Source organism: Cornus florida, unplaced genomic scaffold, assembly GCF_030987335.1.
Source record: "Cornus florida cultivar Cherokee Brave unplaced genomic scaffold, ASM3098733v1 CherokeeBrave_3.0.0_Hap2_Chr09, whole genome shotgun sequence".
NCBI lineage: Eukaryota > Viridiplantae > Streptophyta > Magnoliopsida > Cornales > Cornaceae > Cornus > Cornus florida.
In genome coordinates, this window is record NW_026775579.1 from 47,888,998 (window position 1) to 47,907,240 (window position 18,243).

General features: G+C 34.6%; 3 protein-coding genes across 3 annotated transcripts; 2 read left to right on the top strand and 1 right to left on the bottom strand.

Annotated features, from left to right (window-relative positions):
* Window positions 1-18: 18 nt before the first annotated feature.
* On the top strand, window positions 19-4,584 carry LOC132272575 (uncharacterized membrane protein At4g09580-like). The gene is made up of 4 exons (XM_059773697.1): window positions 19-24; window positions 411-764; window positions 874-1,044; window positions 4,036-4,584. The coding sequence occupies exons 1-4, from the start codon at window positions 19-21 to the stop codon at window positions 4,165-4,167; spliced, it is 663 nt and encodes a 220-aa protein (XP_059629680.1). The 3' UTR covers window positions 4,168-4,584.
* A 2,607-nt stretch (window positions 4,585-7,191) lies between these two features.
* LOC132273277 (subtilisin-like protease SBT3.17) lies at window positions 7,192-8,713 on the bottom strand. The gene is made up of 3 exons (XM_059774269.1): window positions 8,587-8,713; window positions 8,393-8,487; window positions 7,192-7,353 (listed from the first exon to the last, which is right to left on the bottom strand). Exons 1-3 carry the CDS (start codon window positions 8,688-8,690, stop codon window positions 7,277-7,279), a joined length of 276 nt encoding a protein of 91 aa, XP_059630252.1. The 5' UTR covers window positions 8,691-8,713; the 3' UTR covers window positions 7,192-7,276.
* A 3,276-nt stretch (window positions 8,714-11,989) lies between these two features.
* Window positions 11,990-16,703, top strand: LOC132273832 (uncharacterized membrane protein At4g09580). The gene is made up of 3 exons (XM_059774913.1): window positions 11,990-12,772; window positions 12,882-13,052; window positions 16,044-16,703. The coding sequence occupies exons 1-3, from the start codon at window positions 12,575-12,577 to the stop codon at window positions 16,173-16,175; spliced, it is 501 nt and encodes a 166-aa protein (XP_059630896.1). The 5' UTR covers window positions 11,990-12,574; the 3' UTR covers window positions 16,176-16,703.
* The last annotated feature ends 1,540 nt before the right edge of the window (window positions 16,704-18,243 follow it).

The window sequence follows — 18,243 nt, forward strand, 5'->3', positions numbered from 1 at the left end:
AAATACCTTTTAAAGTCAATGCAGGTAATACAAAGAGACTTGGAAGGAGAGCCCTCATAGAATGGGGCCTACAATGGCTATATCTGAGTTGAAATGATGAATAGGGATGTAGAAACCTATTTTAACTTATTATCACTATTATGATTACATGTTATGGACCATCTAATTGAAATTTTTTTCCGATTTTAAGAATAATTTACAACATCTTGAAAACATTGAATCAGGAATTTCCTTACATGCCAAGCACACATGCAAGAATTTGGTTCTTTGGCCTTAGTGTTTGTTTTTTATTTTTCTTTTGTGAATTTGGTTTTGATTTTCGTTATCTTTTTCATCCAAAAACTTTACAACGTAATCCAACCAAGGGATCTTTACTACCTTGTTTTATCTATTTATTTAAGGATGTCTAGATCTTCAATTCTACTGGTTTTCATGATCATGCTGAACTGTGTCATACTTTCCCTGAATTATGTTGTTCTGCGTTTTGTTTCAGGCATCATCTTGCAACATATGCTAAAGCTTTCCCAGCAAAATTCATTCTGGGATACTGTTCAACATACATATTCATGCAGACATTTATGATTCCCGGCACCATTTTCATGTCATTGTTAGCTGGAGCTCTCTTTGGCGTTATCAGAGGCCTTTTCTTGGTTGTTTTTAATGCCACGGCTGGAGCATCATCTTGCTATTTTCTGTCCAAGTTAATAGGCAGGCCCATAGTTCACTGGTTGTGGCCTGACAAGTTGAGATTTTTTCAGGCAGAGGTACTTTTTGTGTTCTCTATCGCAGTTGTCTTATATTTACCATATATTGAATTTTTTCACAATATCTCTAATTCCTGGTCCCATACTAAATTGAAACTTTTTGATTCAGATATCAAAGCGTAGGGAAAAGTTGCTGAATTACATGCTTTTTTTGAGGATTACTCCAACCTTGCCCAACCTTTTCGTCAATCTGGCATCTCCAATTGTGGATATACCATTTCATGTTTTCTTTCTGGCAACAGTGATTGGACTTATTCCAGCTTCATATATCACTGTCAGAGTAAGTCTATTTTAATCATCCAACACTAGTCATCTATGTTGAAAATATATCATTCTATGAAGATTGACTTTCATCATTTCTAATTTTATTTATTTATTTTTTATAGTAAAAAGACTTTAGCTTGCTATGGTAGTGGACCAGTGGTTGGTTTTGGTTTCTTTTATTATGTTTGTTCCTCTGAATTTTCTTTCACAATATTTGAATTTTGGTAGGCACCATTGACATTTCAGAGACGCACTGACTTTTCTAAGAGCACAAGTACCCTTAACTGTTGTGTAGTTGTTCTGGACTATGTAAATTAAGGGCGCTTATGTAGAGGGAGGATGATTTTGCTCTTAGGTCTTTTAGGGTTATACAGCATGTTAATGACCGGGATATTGCCCATGTGGAGTTCCACTTGATCTGTATGTTAGGAAATAGGATGTGGGTTGGTGGTTGCATGGGGGCAATTATGTTTGTTCCTTTGTTTCTGTCAGTTGACTGGATTTAGACTCGGGTTGCTCTCCATGTTGGTTAAAGATTTTCGTCCCTTTGTCCTTGACTTGAAGTCCTTTTTTCTCCTTAAAGATATTAATGGAATCCAGTAAATTGCAAAGGGGGTGCTTTTCCATGAGGTTTTTCCTGTTGGAAGGATTGATTTCTAGATGATAGACATTGGCTAACAAGTTATAATGATATTTAAGGTTTTGCCAAGAAGGGTTAATGTGATAATCTTCCCATCCCTTGTTGTATAGTTGATTTTTCTGGGTCTCTGTCTGTCTCCAGTTTGGGGAGTCTCTTGTAGTTGAGAGAGTCTGAAACATTATTTCGATAGAGAATACCAATGTGGTCAAGGAAATGCAAGTTTTCTGAAACCAATTTCCTTTTGCGTTTATAATAGAGGTCTAGGTGGATATGAACAGGATAATTTTAAAAGGGTGTAATTGGATGGGTTCTTTACACGACTATCCTTGTTGATATATGTTACATATGAAGTAGTATGCTTTGTTTATATAGTGTCCTTTTGTTGGCCATGTTACGGTAGCTTCTTCAGCTAGTTCCCACACCCATTTTTATTTATTTATATATATTTTCTTCTAGAACAACACAGCTGGTATTCTGATTAATCTTTTAAGAGTAATCTTGGATCCTTTTAAAAGGGTGTTATTGGATGTGTTCTTTACATACCTATCATCCTTGTTGAGATACGTAGTGTACTCTGTTTATTTAGTGTCCTTTTGTTGGCCATGTTTCTGTAGCTTCTTGCCTTCTTCAGCTAGGACTTTTTTTTTTTTCACACGCACACACACACTTACCTTTTTGCCCACTCCTGGGCTCGAACCCCTCCCATCCTCTTTGAGGATTAAGAGTAATCTTGGAGTATTGGAACACAAAACTCTTAAAAAGTAATCTTTTTGAGAGTGTAAAACTTCACACTTGGTTATATAATTTGTAGCTATTTAGTATTATCAAAATACTATAAAAGCCAAACAATTGATTCACATCATTAGTCTGCTGATCTGTGGGAGCCGGAAGGTAATTTGTTATCCTTACCAATATGTGAACCTGATCGTTTCTCTGAAAGTCTCGGTCCGATTATTCAAGATTCAACTTGATTATATGCCAGATTTGTCTGAAAGAGCTAAAGCACTTCTATTTCACTATAGTGTATAGTTTCACTCTAAATTTGATATAGAATGAGTTTGGTGGTACACAATATTCACCTAGATCATCCTTGATAATTGGTTCTTCTAAATTCTGTTTTACCCATCAACCCTTTTTTTTTAAAACTCGTGGCATGTTCTTTACGAAATATTTGTAAAACAAAAAAAAAAAAAAATTTAGGAGACTGTAACATAACAAAGAGTCCTGGATTAGGCTTAAATGTCAGATTAGCATGGTGTTTAGTATTATCCTACAGGCTATATCTACTCAGTTCTCTATCCTCTCTTTTCCATTTAATGGAATTGGTTTATGTTCATTATAGGATAACAAGATGTTTATAAATCTATCATTGACTAAAATAGGGAACTGTAGGTTTTTAATTAATTTATATACTTATAAATTTGTAAAAATATTATTTGTTTTTAAAATTCTACCATCATTTTATTCTCCTGTTTCTATTTGAATTCATTAGCGTATCTTCTTTGTTGCCTTTACAGAGGAAGTTTTTCTATTCCTGCTTCTTTTTAAAATAAAAAGGTCAACGGAAGGACGAAATGGCAATCAAAATGTTCAAAAAAAAGTGAGTGAAAGGGCAAAGTGGTTACTAAGAGGATAGGAACCATCTGGTCATCAAATGCATGTTTTTTGTTACTTCTAGTTAGTATTAGATAGGGATGCAACTCGGGTGGGCTTGGGTTGAAAAGTAACATTCCGATTTTATTTTTTGCTGGGCTCGGGTTACTGTGTCAGACAACCTGAAGCCCAACCCGAGCCTGTCCCGAATTACAAAACCTGACGAACCCGACTTATGAACCCGAACAATGAACCCAATATATATGTTATATATTATATACATGTATTTATATTTGTGCTGGTTGTATGTGATTGGTTAGTTAGTGAGTTCACGTGATTGTAACATATATGCAATACACTGGATATCCTTTAGTAACCCTAAAATGGCTATTTCATTTGTTATTTAAGCAAACCCGAATTCTAACCTGAAATAGCAAACCCGAGTTAGAAGCCCGAAGTCAACCCGAAATTTCAACCTGAGTTGCAAGCCCGAATTCAACCCAAACTTAAGAAATTAAGGATGGGTTGGGCTCGGGTTGGGTTGCGCTCGGGTTAAATGGTTGAAGATTTTATATCTTGGGTTGAGCTCGAGTTGCTTTTTAAAGCAAGCTTACAATGGACACCTGTTCCAACTAAGACTTGGACCCTGCACCTCCCCCTATTAGTGACAGAATATTAATCAATTCCATAGTAGTAAACTATGTTCTGAAGCTAATTTTGCTTGTTCTTTTGGCACTCTAACCTAACCGGAGCTTCTACTTTTGTTGTCTTCAGGCTGGCCTTGCTCTTGGGGATCTGAAGTCAGTCAAAGATCTGTACGATTTCAAGACCTTATCTGTGCTTTTCCTCATTGGATCTGTCATTATAATTCCTACCCTCTTAAAGAGGAAGCGAGTGTATGAATAATAGCCACCGGCTGGCTCCCTCCGCTTTATTAATCAAAGGGAGCTTGAGATGATTACTACTTGACTGTAACACAGATTATAGGACACAAGAAAGAATTAAGGTGCACGACCCTTGTTGTCTAGATAACCTTAAGGCAGGATGTGTCTTCATCTTTGCTTGTGATACACACCAGTTGATTACTCGCCCTACAAAAGCACAAAAAGCAGATGTATTCCTTCATTTGATTGTTTCTGTATGTTAATCCGTATGATCTCCCAGTAGGGATTATATGGGAATTCTGGACTATAGGTGTACTATGGAATGTTGATAGTAGCATCTCTATACACGATGATTTCTGATTGAATTGTTAGAGCCATTTCGGTCATGTATTAGGAAAAGGATATATATTTAAACACCTTCGTGTGGCCATTCGTTTCAGTCTTATAGTCTGTTGATGATCATGTTACCAGCTTGATATGGTGAAATGAAATTTGCTTGAGAAAGCTCACGCCACACCCGATGAATGAAAATTGAAGATCCATTGGTTAATACCAACATGTTTTGTAGGAAATTTTCAACCCTTCAATACTTATTTTGCCTTCACAGTTTATCAGCCTCTGCTGTTGGAGAATTCTCTCTCTCTCTCTCTCTCTCACACACACACACACACAGAGGAAATGGAGACTGAGGCTGAAAGAGGATTAGGGAAGAGGAGCACTGGAAGCTACAAGAGGTGCCGGAATTTGTATTGCCATTTCTATTTCCAACTAAGTTTTTCTTTTACAAATGCTAAGTGCAATTTGATATGAGTTATTTATTAAAGTAGTGAATTATGTTCTTTGCCTAGTTTGTTTTCACTTGATGAGGACTGAATTGCTTTTGACCCTTTGAGATGTGATTTACTTGAGAATGTCGTTTGCTTCTTCACACACCTCAACAATATACGTTAAACAGAGTAGCTTTGTGAGGGACACTATTGCTTAAAGCACTAATAGAAGTTGGGGCAAGTTTTTTCTTTTGACTAGAATGGTGTCATCACTAGGCCCAATTAGCAATTAGTCGCCTCTGGACATTGGGTTATAACTTTCAAGTCTTTTAAGTAAAGGTTTCGAGAATTGTAAAAAGAGAGGAAAATAATCCTTAAAAGTATCTTGTGTGCTATAAATATTTAATCTATCTACTTTTTAAATGTAAATTGCCACATAAGCTTTATTTTAATAAAAGGTGATGATGTGGTACCTTATTTTTTGTTATCCAATATGTTTCATGTGTATAACTCAATTATCTTATTATCTATTTATTACTCCATTCGTCTCAAAATAAGTGTCATGCTTTCCTTTTTTAACTGTCCCCAAATAAGTGTCCACTTTCTTTTTTAAAATAATATATTTCACATCATTCCAAAAATGTCCTTTGAGTTTAAATTTCAAATTTCAATATTCAAAACTTAAAAAGGTAACTTAGTAATTTTTCAGGCAGGCAATACATGGTCCCACATGTCCCCTTAAAAATTGTTACTCCCCATAAGTGACACTTATATTGGGACGGAGGGAGTATTTTATAATTATTTTATTAATTTAATTTTAAAATTAAATAAAAAAAATTTTAAATTTATTATTTTTTTGTCTTTTTCCAACGGTTATATTCCCAGCGGCTATATTCTCAATGACTATATTTCAATTTCTATATAAACCACTCATTCTATCTTCTTTCAATTATCAAGTCTACTTCTTTCGGATTGAAAAAAATTTGAAATTGGGAATGTGGTGGGTATGGAAAATAAGAGTATTAGGGGTTGAGATGGATTTTCGGATTGAAAAAAATTTAAAGAATCCAAATTATAATTGGATTGCGGTGGTAATTCGGAGTTATGTGATTGATTGAGATGGCGGCGAAAGAATGGAGGTAGAGGATCAGTGGAGATGAATGTTAAAAGAAATATTGAGAGAGATAATTGTTGAAGATAAGAATTGTTAATAGAGTTGAATTAGTATTTATAGTGTCTTTTTGAAAAAATAAATAAAAAAGCCATTTGAGTGAAGAAAACTATTGAATAATAAAAGAGCCGTTGAGATAAAATAGTCGTTGAGGACTGAAAACAGATCACCAAAAAATTGAAAAACCATAGAGAGAGAGTTGTATAGGCAAAAGGTATAGCTAATGTTGTGCAAAGAGACCAAAAAAAAAAAAAAACATTGATGCCGAGAGAAGAGACCAGATAGAAGCATATAAAATATTCTAAACAAATGGATATAACATATACGATTCTATATCCATAAACAATAGGATAGATAGGAGCATGTAGGGGCCACTAAATTCATACTCCATCTTTTGCTCATGCCATCCCCTCTCTCTACTTTACATAAATCTTATCTACTTTGATCCGCACCCCAGATACTCTAATAAATGATTAACTAAGATCTCTTTCAATGCCTCGGGCTAATGTAACAAAATATAGAGGAAAGGTTTGTTTGATAACATAATGTTGTTGGCCCGGGTGAGAAAGAAGTGTACAGGGCATTTTCGAAGACCCGTTGCAGTGAACTATTATATTTTAATTAATTATATATTATTTATTTAATTTATATAATATTAGTAAATTATTATGCAATAGAAATTTTATATTATTATATACGATATCTATACTATATTATATTATACATAAATATTATATTTAAAATAATTTATAATATCATAACACATTGTATATATAATTTCTTACACACACAAGATATATTATTTAACAATTTTTTATAATATAATATATGTTACTATGAATATTGTCTTGTTCAATCGAATGTGCATTTTGTTAAATAATATATCTTGTGTTAAATAATTTCTTACACACTGAGAAAGTTGGTATGGAAAATCTCGAATCCAATGAAAACAAAAGCGGTTTGTGACCATAACATCCCTGTGTTTGAACAAGTAAAGAATCACAATTGCAATTTGGCATATATATATATATATATATATATATATATAATCTACACAAGCACTTTGCTATACAAAGCTAAATATACAATTGACAACACGCATTAAGAGTGGTTTTGAGTGTACATTAACTTGGAATACAAAGTGCTGTGAACATATAGATATAGTCATTTAAACATTGAGAATTTAAAGTTTTTCACACTCTCAGATTATGAGTTCCTGCTTGCAGCTGGGCTGACTTACTTGGGACAACCTCAAGAACACCGGGTTGCTCTGCCAAAAAAATATATATATTTCAATCAGGACAACTGCTCAAAATCTTCTAATATATACAACATATATGTATATATAATAGTGTATTAGCGATATTCTAGCGGCACAGGATCCACTCCACAGGACATGAATAATTCTGAAATTTTTTTTATATGTTATGCTACGTATGCAAATGAATAATTTTGAAAATTTTATTGCAAATATCCTAAGTAATAAAAATAAAATAAGACTGCGGAAACAAATTCTTAGATTGCTTATTTCTCTCTGATTATGGTGGCTTGTTGCACAAATTTTATATTTCTAGAAGCCTTGTTTCATAAGTTCTCCGTGCACATATTATTTTTAATTTTTTGATACACAGTTTGTGAGATATGAATTTTTGAAATTCGGACAAATTATGATTCAAATACAATAAGAGTATTTTGGACCAAATATCCACTCTTTTACATAGTTGGAGAGTTTTTTCTGATAAAAAATTAGTTTACTTAAAACGCCCATAATCACACAAACAGTGACTGTTTTAACACAGAGGTTTGTGTCTATTCCAAATTAATCTCCATTCTTAATTGTTAGGTCTGCCATTATCACCTAAAAAAAAGGCTAATCCCATAGGTTTGGGTCTGTTTTAGAGAGAGAGAGGTGATGAAGAAGACAATGGTATTTTTGTAATTGAAAAAAAAAAAAAATTTTTAAATTTAACTTTAAATAGTAAGGTTAAATTTGTCATTTTACATCCAAATTAACGAGTCCAATAATTAGAAATTTATTAGCAAAATTTGAAAATAATAGAGATTTTATGAAATTAGCCTATATTATTATGATATATGCTTTCATGAAATTATGATGATTATGAAGGAAAATAAAATGTGGGTCTGATAAAGATGCCCCCAAAAATATTCAATCAATCATATTCATTGTATATGGAATTGACTACAGAATAAATAAAACAACAAGTATAACTTAATTACATAAATTTAAAAAATAAAAATAAAAATAAAAATAAAAAAAGAAAGAAAAAAACAGAAAAAAGAAAACTCACTTTTGATTTGGGCGGTCTCTTCGGGAGTAAGTTTGGCAGAGAATCCACCAACACTTTCATAGTTGTAAATTAGCGCATCCTTCGCCTTCTCCTCGCTAATACAATCAATCAACACACAGTTACGCACACATATATATTATATTATATATATAGAGAATATATATACAGAATATGTATAGAGAGAGAGAATGAACCTGCCGAGGACGGCAGAAAGGGTATGGAGGTTATAGGAGTCTTGGTTTTCGCCATTGGGCTTCTCGGTGTAAACCATGTTAACGGTTCCCTGTAAGTCCGCCATTACTGATGACCAAATCAACACCAATGAAACCAACAAAAAGCTGTTTGTCATCTTCATTTTTTGATATGATGTGCGAGAATAACGAATCCAAAAGGGTCTGATTTCGTAATCAATTATGCGGACCAAGTTATATATATATATTATATACACACGTCTATATATATATATACACTCATATGAGGTTTGTTATACCTCAGAAGATAGATTTAGTACTCAATTCAAGGATAAACACAACACTTTCTGTTAAAAGAAGGAAAACCAAGAATGATTATACTATAAATTGGACAATGAAATATCGGACTCTAAATCAAGCAAATGTTGTTGTGTAGTTTTCTATTAGAACTTGGTCCCAAAATAGATTAGAAGCTAGTCAATCTCGTGTCCCGTGATAACCCACGAGGTGTTCTAAGAGACCCGATACCACCATTTAAATTTTAGTCAATCTCACACATTCTTGATACAAAAAAGCAATTTCTTTATTTGGACCCATTTAGGGGAATAACCTTGAAATGTTTAATCCTGATAGATAGATACATATATATATATATATATATAGAGAGAGAGAGAGAGAGAGAGAGAGAGAGAGACACACACACACACACATGCTAAAAGGAAGGGAAGAAAATAATGTCCACATACTAAGATTTCAATAACATTTACATTGAACATGAACCTCAGATAGCCAACAGAACCATGCATCCAAGATCATAAGTCTTGTGCTTCCCATTTATACAGAAAATTTCATAATCAAAACTGCGTATCAACATAAAATGTCACATGTTTCATCTTCAAAATCTTCTGAATCCAAGATCCTCCTATTCCCAAATTGGTTTTAGGCTATCATGCAAAATGACGATTATAAGCGGAGAAACCATACACTACCATAGAACGAACATTTTGAATATAATAAATATGGCAGAAGATTTTAGAAATGAAGTGTGAACTGTAAAAGCCGTTCTGATTAGGATGTCCACAAGCTGTGCATAGCATGCAGCTGACTGAGATCTGTGGTCTTCAAAGACATCTTGTAAAGCTCCCTGAGCTTTCCAACGTCTCCAGATCGATTAGATGGAGTTGGCTGGGGATTAAGAGAAGACTTGTTTGTACTTGTGGAAAGTGCCGTGGCTAGCATTTTCTTCAACAGCATCTGCAATTGACTCCAAAATTTAGCATAGACCTCAGGATTGTCGTTTGTCAAAGAATCCGAAGTTGTTTTATCGTAGACGTGGCGTCCTTCAAGCAGATGATTTAGAGCTGATTCCAGCATCTAAAGCAAAATCAACATATCAATAACTTATAGCATCTAGAAAAGGACAAACGGAAAGAACAATTTCCATTACTATATTTATTGCCACAATAATTGCAATGAAAAAGCTATAGTTAATGATTATGGTAATGACTGGAGCAGCAAGAAGAAGCTGTTCAAACCTCAAACCCCCCACACCCACCCCACACCATAACACACCCCCCACAGCATACCTACTAGTCTTTGGTAAAGTTACTGGCTGAGAGATCTGACGTCTAGGCTCCTCATGGTCAACAGTAGCAAAGGCATCGTATGAATCAAGCATAGGAGAGGGGTTTATGATCTGAATTCTAAGAGCATCATACTCAGATCGTAAACCTATAAAAAACTAGTAGGTATGCTGGCGGTCCAGTCTCTTGACCAAAAGAGTTGCAGCTTCTTCAGAGAAATCGGAGAGAGGTTCATACTATGCTAATTCTTCCCACCTAGACTAGAGGTACCCAAAATACTTTGATACTGAGAGCTTGAGTGTCTCTTGAGATGCATGAGCAATCTCCTGATAGAGTTCAAAGATACGAGCATCATTGCGGGAACGAGCATACATCTTGTTAAGGGTTTGCCACAGACGAAAAACAGAAGTGTGAAACATGAACATATTATAAATACGCTCCTCCATTGAGTTGAAGATCCAATCCAGGATGGTGCACCTGTCCATATCCCATGCAATATATTTAGTGTTCGTCTTTTTCGGTTCCTTGACTAGACCCAAAAGCCAACCAGTTTTTCCTTTCCCTCCAATATAGAGTTGAGGAGAACGGGACCAAGATACGAAGTTGCGCCCATTCAAGAGCACACTAGTAACCCGCTATGTCGGATTATGATGTGCCGAAGATAAAGTATGCTAGATCGAGGATAAAGTGTCATTTTGGCTACTAGAATCAGTCATATTACCAAAATAAGGCTAATCCACACATGAAAGCAGGAGGAAAGAGAAAAAAAACAAGGGCAGAAAAATCGACGCGCTTTCCTCCAAATATGGTACCGAACAAACACCGGCAGCCCACAAAGAAAAAAAAAAAAGGCCAGAAGGACCCTTAGGTCATAAAAAACCTAAGGGAATTATCCTAAAAAAGGATTAAAAAACAGAGGGTTACCCGAGGGGTCCGGCGCAAGGGTTGGGAGGAGATGGAGGTGCACTGGAGTTGAGGAAAAATGGAGAGAGGGAGAGAGAAGATGGCGGTGTTGGGGAGGCGAAGGTTTTTGTTTTGCTCTGATACCAAAAATAAGTAGTTTTGGGTTTTGGCTTACTCAAACCGAGAGCCAAGAGTTATATTTATGTACAAGAATAGGATACAAAGAAGGGAAACCAAATCAAAGAAAAACATGAAATATGTCAAAATATACGTGATCCCATGATTACGGGGATCTTATCTACGTGATCCCATGATTACGGGGATCTTATCTATGTGATCTATGATAATTGAGATCTTACATAAAACACCTAACAAAAAGGCTGAAAACAGCTAAAAAAATAAAAAATAATAATAAAACAGATATTTAAACAAAGACAACCCTAAAATGTCAGCTTGAGTAATATGAACATTTATGAGAATCTAATGCCTCAGAAAATTGTGGTTCCAAGAACTAACTTGAAAACTACAGGAACAAATCATAGCCATTATTCTAAATCAAACTAAGGATAGAGGATTAAAAAAAAAAATGGAAAAAGTAAAACTGACTTGATTTAAATGCTTGCTAGTTTCATTGGGGGCTGGCTCCATTATGCTAAGCTTTATTATATTTGATTTTCTGGTTCTACCTTGATTGGGGGAGGGAGTGGAAGAGTTAACAAAAGGACATAAAAGGAAAAGAAAAGATCATACAGATTTTGTATCCAATTTATTGATATATTTTGAAGCTCATGGCTTCAAAATCTGGAGAAATGAGCAAGTAATGGCAGTTGTAAATCTTGAAAAGATCTTTTCCTGTTCATTAGACAATATTGTAACTAGATTGTCCTATCTATAGTTTTGGTTTGTTAAAGTTATCTTATATGGCCTCCGACAAGTATAAAATACCTTTTAAAGTCAATGCAGGTAATACAAAGAGACTTGGAAGGAGAGCCCTCATAGAATGGGGCCTACAATGGCTATATCTGAGTTGAAATGATGAATAGGGATGTAGAAACCTATTTTAACTTATTATCACTATTATGATTACATGTTATGGACCATCTAATTGAAATTTTTTTCCGATTTTAAGAATAATTTACAACATCTTGAAAACATTGAATCAGGAATTTCCTTACATGCCAAGCACACATGCAAGAATTTGGTTCTTTGGCCTTAGTGTTTGTTTTTTATTTTTCTTTTGTGAATTTGGTTTTGATTTTCGTTATCTTTTTCATCCAAAAACTTTACAACGTAATCCAACCAAGGGATCTTTACTACCTTGTTTTATCTATTTATTTAAGGATGTCTAGATCTTCAATTCTACTGGTTTTCATGATCATGCTGAACTGTGTCATACTTTCCCTGAATTATGTTGTTCTGCGTTTTGTTTCAGGCATCATCTTGCAACATATGCTAAAGCTTTCCCAGCAAAATTCATTCTGGGATACTGTTCAACATACATATTCATGCAGACATTTATGATTCCCGGCACCATTTTCATGTCATTGTTAGCTGGAGCTCTCTTTGGCGTTATCAGAGGCCTTTTCTTGGTTGTTTTTAATGCCACGGCTGGAGCATCATCTTGCTATTTTCTGTCCAAGTTAATAGGCAGGCCCATAGTTCACTGGTTGTGGCCTGACAAGTTGAGATTTTTTCAGGCAGAGGTACTTTTTGTGTTCTCTATCGCAGTTGTCTTATATTTACCATATATTGAATTTTTTCACAATATCTCTAATTCCTGGTCCCATACTAAATTGAAACTTTTTGATTCAGATATCAAAGCGTAGGGAAAAGTTGCTGAATTACATGCTTTTTTTGAGGATTACTCCAACCTTGCCCAACCTTTTCGTCAATCTGGCATCTCCAATTGTGGATATACCATTTCATGTTTTCTTTCTGGCAACAGTGATTGGACTTATTCCAGCTTCATATATCACTGTCAGAGTAAGTCTATTTTAATCATCCAACACTAGTCATCTATGTTGAAAATATATCATTCTATGAAGATTGACTTTCATCATTTCTAATTTTATTTATTTATTTTTTATAGTAAAAAGACTTTAGCTTGCTATGGTAGTGGACCAGTGGTTGGTTTTGGTTTCTTTTATTATGTTTGTTCCTCTGAATTTTCTTTCACAATATTTGAATTTTGGTAGGCACCATTGACATTTCAGAGACGCACTGACTTTTCTAAGAGCACAAGTACCCTTAACTGTTGTGTAGTTGTTCTGGACTATGTAAATTAAGGGCGCTTATGTAGAGGGAGGATGATTTTGCTCTTAGGTCTTTTAGGGTTATACAGCATGTTAATGACCGGGATATTGCCCATGTGGAGTTCCACTTGATCTGTATGTTAGGAAATAGGATGTGGGTTGGTGGTTGCATGGGGGCAATTATGTTTGTTCCTTTGTTTCTGTCAGTTGACTGGATTTAGACTCGGGTTGCTCTCCATGTTGGTTAAAGATTTTCGTCCCTTTGTCCTTGACTTGAAGTCCTTTTTTCTCCTTAAAGATATTAATGGAATCCAGTAAATTGCAAAGGGGGTGCTTTTCCATGAGGTTTTTCCTGTTGGAAGGATTGATTTCTAGATGATAGACATTGGCTAACAAGTTATAATGATATTTAAGGTTTTGCCAAGAAGGGTTAATGTGATAATCTTCCCATCCCTTGTTGTATAGTTGATTTTTCTGGGTCTCTGTCTGTCTCCAGTTTGGGGAGTCTCTTGTAGTTGAGAGAGTCTGAAACATTATTTCGATAGAGAATACCAATGTGGTCAAGGAAATGCAAGTTTTCTGAAACCAATTTCCTTTTGCGTTTATAATAGAGGTCTAGGTGGATATGAACAGGATAATTTTAAAAGGGTGTAATTGGATGGGTTCTTTACACGACTATCCTTGTTGATATATGTTACATATGAAGTAGTATGCTTTGTTTATATAGTGTCCTTTTGTTGGCCATGTTACGGTAGCTTCTTCAGCTAGTTCCCACACCCATTTTTATTTATTTATATATATTTTCTTCTAGAACAACACAGCTGGTATTCTGATTAATCTTTTAAGAGTAATCTTGGATCCTTTTAAAAGGGTGTTATTGGATGTGTTCTTTACATACCTATCATCCTTGTTGAGATACGTAGTGTACTCTGTTTATTTAGTGTCCTTTTGTTGGCCATGTTTCTGTAGCTTCTTGCCTTCTTCAGCTAGGACTTTTTTTTTTTTCACACGCACACACACACTTACCTTTTTGCCCACTCCTGGGCTCGAACCCCTCCCATCCTCTTTGAGGATTAAGAGTAATCTTGGAGTATTGGAACACAAAACTCTTAAAAAGTAATCTTTTTGAGAGTGTAAAACTTCACACTTGGTTATATAATTTGTAGCTATTTAGTATTATCAAAATACTATAAAAGCCAAACAATTGATTCACATCATTAGTCTGCTGATCTGTGGGAGCCGGAAGGTAATTTGTTATCCTTACCAATATGTGAACCTGATCGTTTCTCTGAAAGTCTCGGTCCGATTATTCAAGATTCAACTTGATTATATGCCAGATTTGTCTGAAAGAGCTAAAGCACTTCTATTTCACTATAGTGTATAGTTTCACTCTAAATTTGATATAGAATGAGTTTGGTGGTACACAATATTCACCTAGATCATCCTTGATAATTGGTTCTTCTAAATTCTGTTTTACCCATCAACCCTTTTTTTTTAAAACTCGTGGCATGTTCTTTACGAAATATTTGTAAAACAAAAAAAAAAAAAAATTTAGGAGACTGTAACATAACAAAGAGTCCTGGATTAGGCTTAAATGTCAGATTAGCATGGTGTTTAGTATTATCCTACAGGCTATATCTACTCAGTTCTCTATCCTCTCTTTTCCATTTAATGGAATTGGTTTATGTTCATTATAGGATAACAAGATGTTTATAAATCTATCATTGACTAAAATAGGGAACTGTAGGTTTTTAATTAATTTATATACTTATAAATTTGTAAAAATATTATTTGTTTTTAAAATTCTACCATCATTTTATTCTCCTGTTTCTATTTGAATTCATTAGCGTATCTTCTTTGTTGCCTTTACAGAGGAAGTTTTTCTATTCCTGCTTCTTTTTAAAATAAAAAGGTCAACGGAAGGACGAAATGGCAATCAAAATGTTCAAAAAAAAGTGAGTGAAAGGGCAAAGTGGTTACTAAGAGGATAGGAACCATCTGGTCATCAAATGCATGTTTTTTGTTACTTCTAGTTAGTATTAGATAGGGATGCAACTCGGGTGGGCTTGGGTTGAAAAGTAACATTCCGATTTTATTTTTTGCTGGGCTCGGGTTACTGTGTCAGACAACCTGAAGCCCAACCCGAGCCTGTCCCGAATTACAAAACCTGACGAACCCGACTTATGAACCCGAACAATGAACCCAATATATATGTTATATATTATATACATGTATTTATATTTGTGCTGGTTGTATGTGATTGGTTAGTTAGTGAGTTCACGTGATTGTAACATATATGCAATACACTGGATATCCTTTAGTAACCCTAAAATGGCTATTTCATTTGTTATTTAAGCAAACCCGAATTCTAACCTGAAATAGCAAACCCGAGTTAGAAGCCCGAAGTCAACCCGAAATTTCAACCTGAGTTGCAAGCCCGAATTCAACCCAAACTTAAGAAATTAAGGATGGGTTGGGCTCGGGTTGGGTTGCGCTCGGGTTAAATGGTTGAAGATTTTATATCTTGGGTTGAGCTCGAGTTGCTTTTTAAAGCAAGCTTACAATGGACACCTGTTCCAATTAAGACTTGGACCCTGCACCTCCCCCTATTAGTGACAGAATATTAATCAATTCCATAGTAGTAAACTATGTTCTGAAGCTAATTTTGCTTGTTCTTTTGGCACTCTAACCTAACCGGAGCTTCTACTTTTGTTGTCTTCAGGCTGGCCTTGCTCTTGGGGATCTGAAGTCAGTCAAAGATCTGTACGATTTCAAGACCTTATCTGTGCTTTTCCTCAATGGATCTTTCATCATAATTCCTACCCTCTTAAAGAGGAAGCGAGTGTATGAATAATAGCCACCGGCTGGCTCCCTCCGCTTTATTAATCAAAGGGAGCTTGAGATGATTACTACTTGACTGTAACACAGATTATAGGACACAAGAAAGAATTAAGGTGCACGACCCTTGTTGTCTAGATAACCTTAAGGCAGGATGTGTCTTCATCTTTGCTTGTGATACACACCAGTTGATTACTCGCCCTACAAAAGCACAAAAAGCAGATGTATTCCTTCATTTGATTGTTTCTGTATGTTAATCCGTATGATCTCCCAGTAGGGATTATATGGGAATTCTGGACTATAGGTGTACTATGGAATGTTGATAGTAGCATCTCTATACACGATGATTTCTGATTGAATTGTTAGAGCCATTTCGGTCATGTATTAGGAAAAGGATATATATTTAAACACCTTCGTGTGGCCATTCGTTTCAGTCTTATAGTCTGTTGATGATCATGTTACCAGCTTGATATGGTGAAATGAAATTTGCTTGAGAAAGCTCACGCCACACCCGATGAATGAAAATTGAAGATCCATTGGTTAATACCAACATGTTTTGTAGGAAATTTTCAACCCTTCAATACTTATTTTGCCTTCACAGTTTATCAGCCTCTGCTGTTGGAGAATTCTCTCTCTCTCTCTCTCTCTCACACACACACACACACAGAGGAAATGGAGACTGAGGCTGAAAGAGGATTAGGGAAGAGGAGCACTGGAAGCTACAAGAGGTGCCGGAATTTGTATTGCCATTTCTATTTCCAACTAAGTTTTTCTTTTACAAATGCTAAGTGCAATTTGATATGAGTTATTTATTAAAGTAGTGAATTATGTTCTTTGCCTAGTTTGTTTTCACTTGATGAGGACTGAATTGCTTTTGACCCTTTGAGATGTGATTTACTTGAGAATGTCGTTTGCTTCTTCACACACCTCAACAATATACGTTAAACAGAGTAGCTTTGTGAGGGACACTATTGCTTAAAGCACTAATAGAAGTTGGGGCAAGTTTTTTCTTTTGACTAGAATGGTGTCATCACTAGGCCCAATTAGCAATTAGTCGCCTCTGGACATTGGGTTATAACTTTCAAGTCTTTTAAGTAAAGGTTTCGAGAATTGTAAAAAGAGAGGAAAATAATCCTTAAAAGTATCTTGTGTGCTATAAATATTTAATCTATCTACTTTTTAAATGTAAATTGCCACATAAGCTTTATTTTAATAAAAGGTGATGATGTGGTTCCTTATTTTTTGTTATCCAATATGTTTCATGGTGTGGAATTCAATTATCTTATTATCTATTTATTACTCCTTTCGTCTCAAAATAAGTGTCATGCTTTCTTTTTTTAACCGTCCCCAAATAAGTGTCCACTTTCTTTTTTAAAATAATATATTTCACATCATTCCAAAAATGTCCTTTGAGTTTAAATTTCAAACTTCAATATTTAAAACTTAAAAGGGTAACTTAGTAATTTTTCAGGCAGACAATATATGGTCCCACATGTCCCCTTAAAAATTATTACTCCGTCACTTATATTGGGACAGAGAGAGTATTTTATAATTATTTTATTAATTTAATTTTAAAATTAAATTAAAAAAATTTAAATTTATTATTTTTTTGTCTTTTTCCAACTGTTATATTCCCAACGGCTATATTCCCAACGACTATATTTCAATTTCTATATAAATCACTCATTCTATCTTCTTTCAATTATCAAGTCTACTTCTTTCGGATTGAAAAAAAATTTGAAATTGGAAATGTGGTGGGTATGGAAAGTAAGAGTAGTGGGGGTTGAGATAGATTTTCGGATTGAAAAAAATTTGAAGAAACCAAATTATAATGGATTGCGGTGGTAATTCGTATTTATGTGATTGATTGAAATGGCGGCGAAAGAATGGAGATAGAGGATCAGTAGAGATGAATGTTAAAAGAAATATTAAGAGAGATAATTGTTGAAGATAAGAATTGTTAATAGAGTTAAATTAGTATTTATAGTGTCTTTTTGAAAAAACAAATAAAAAAGCCATTTGAGTGAAGAAAACTACTGAATAATAAAAGAGCCGTTGAGATAAAATAGCCATTGAAGAATGAA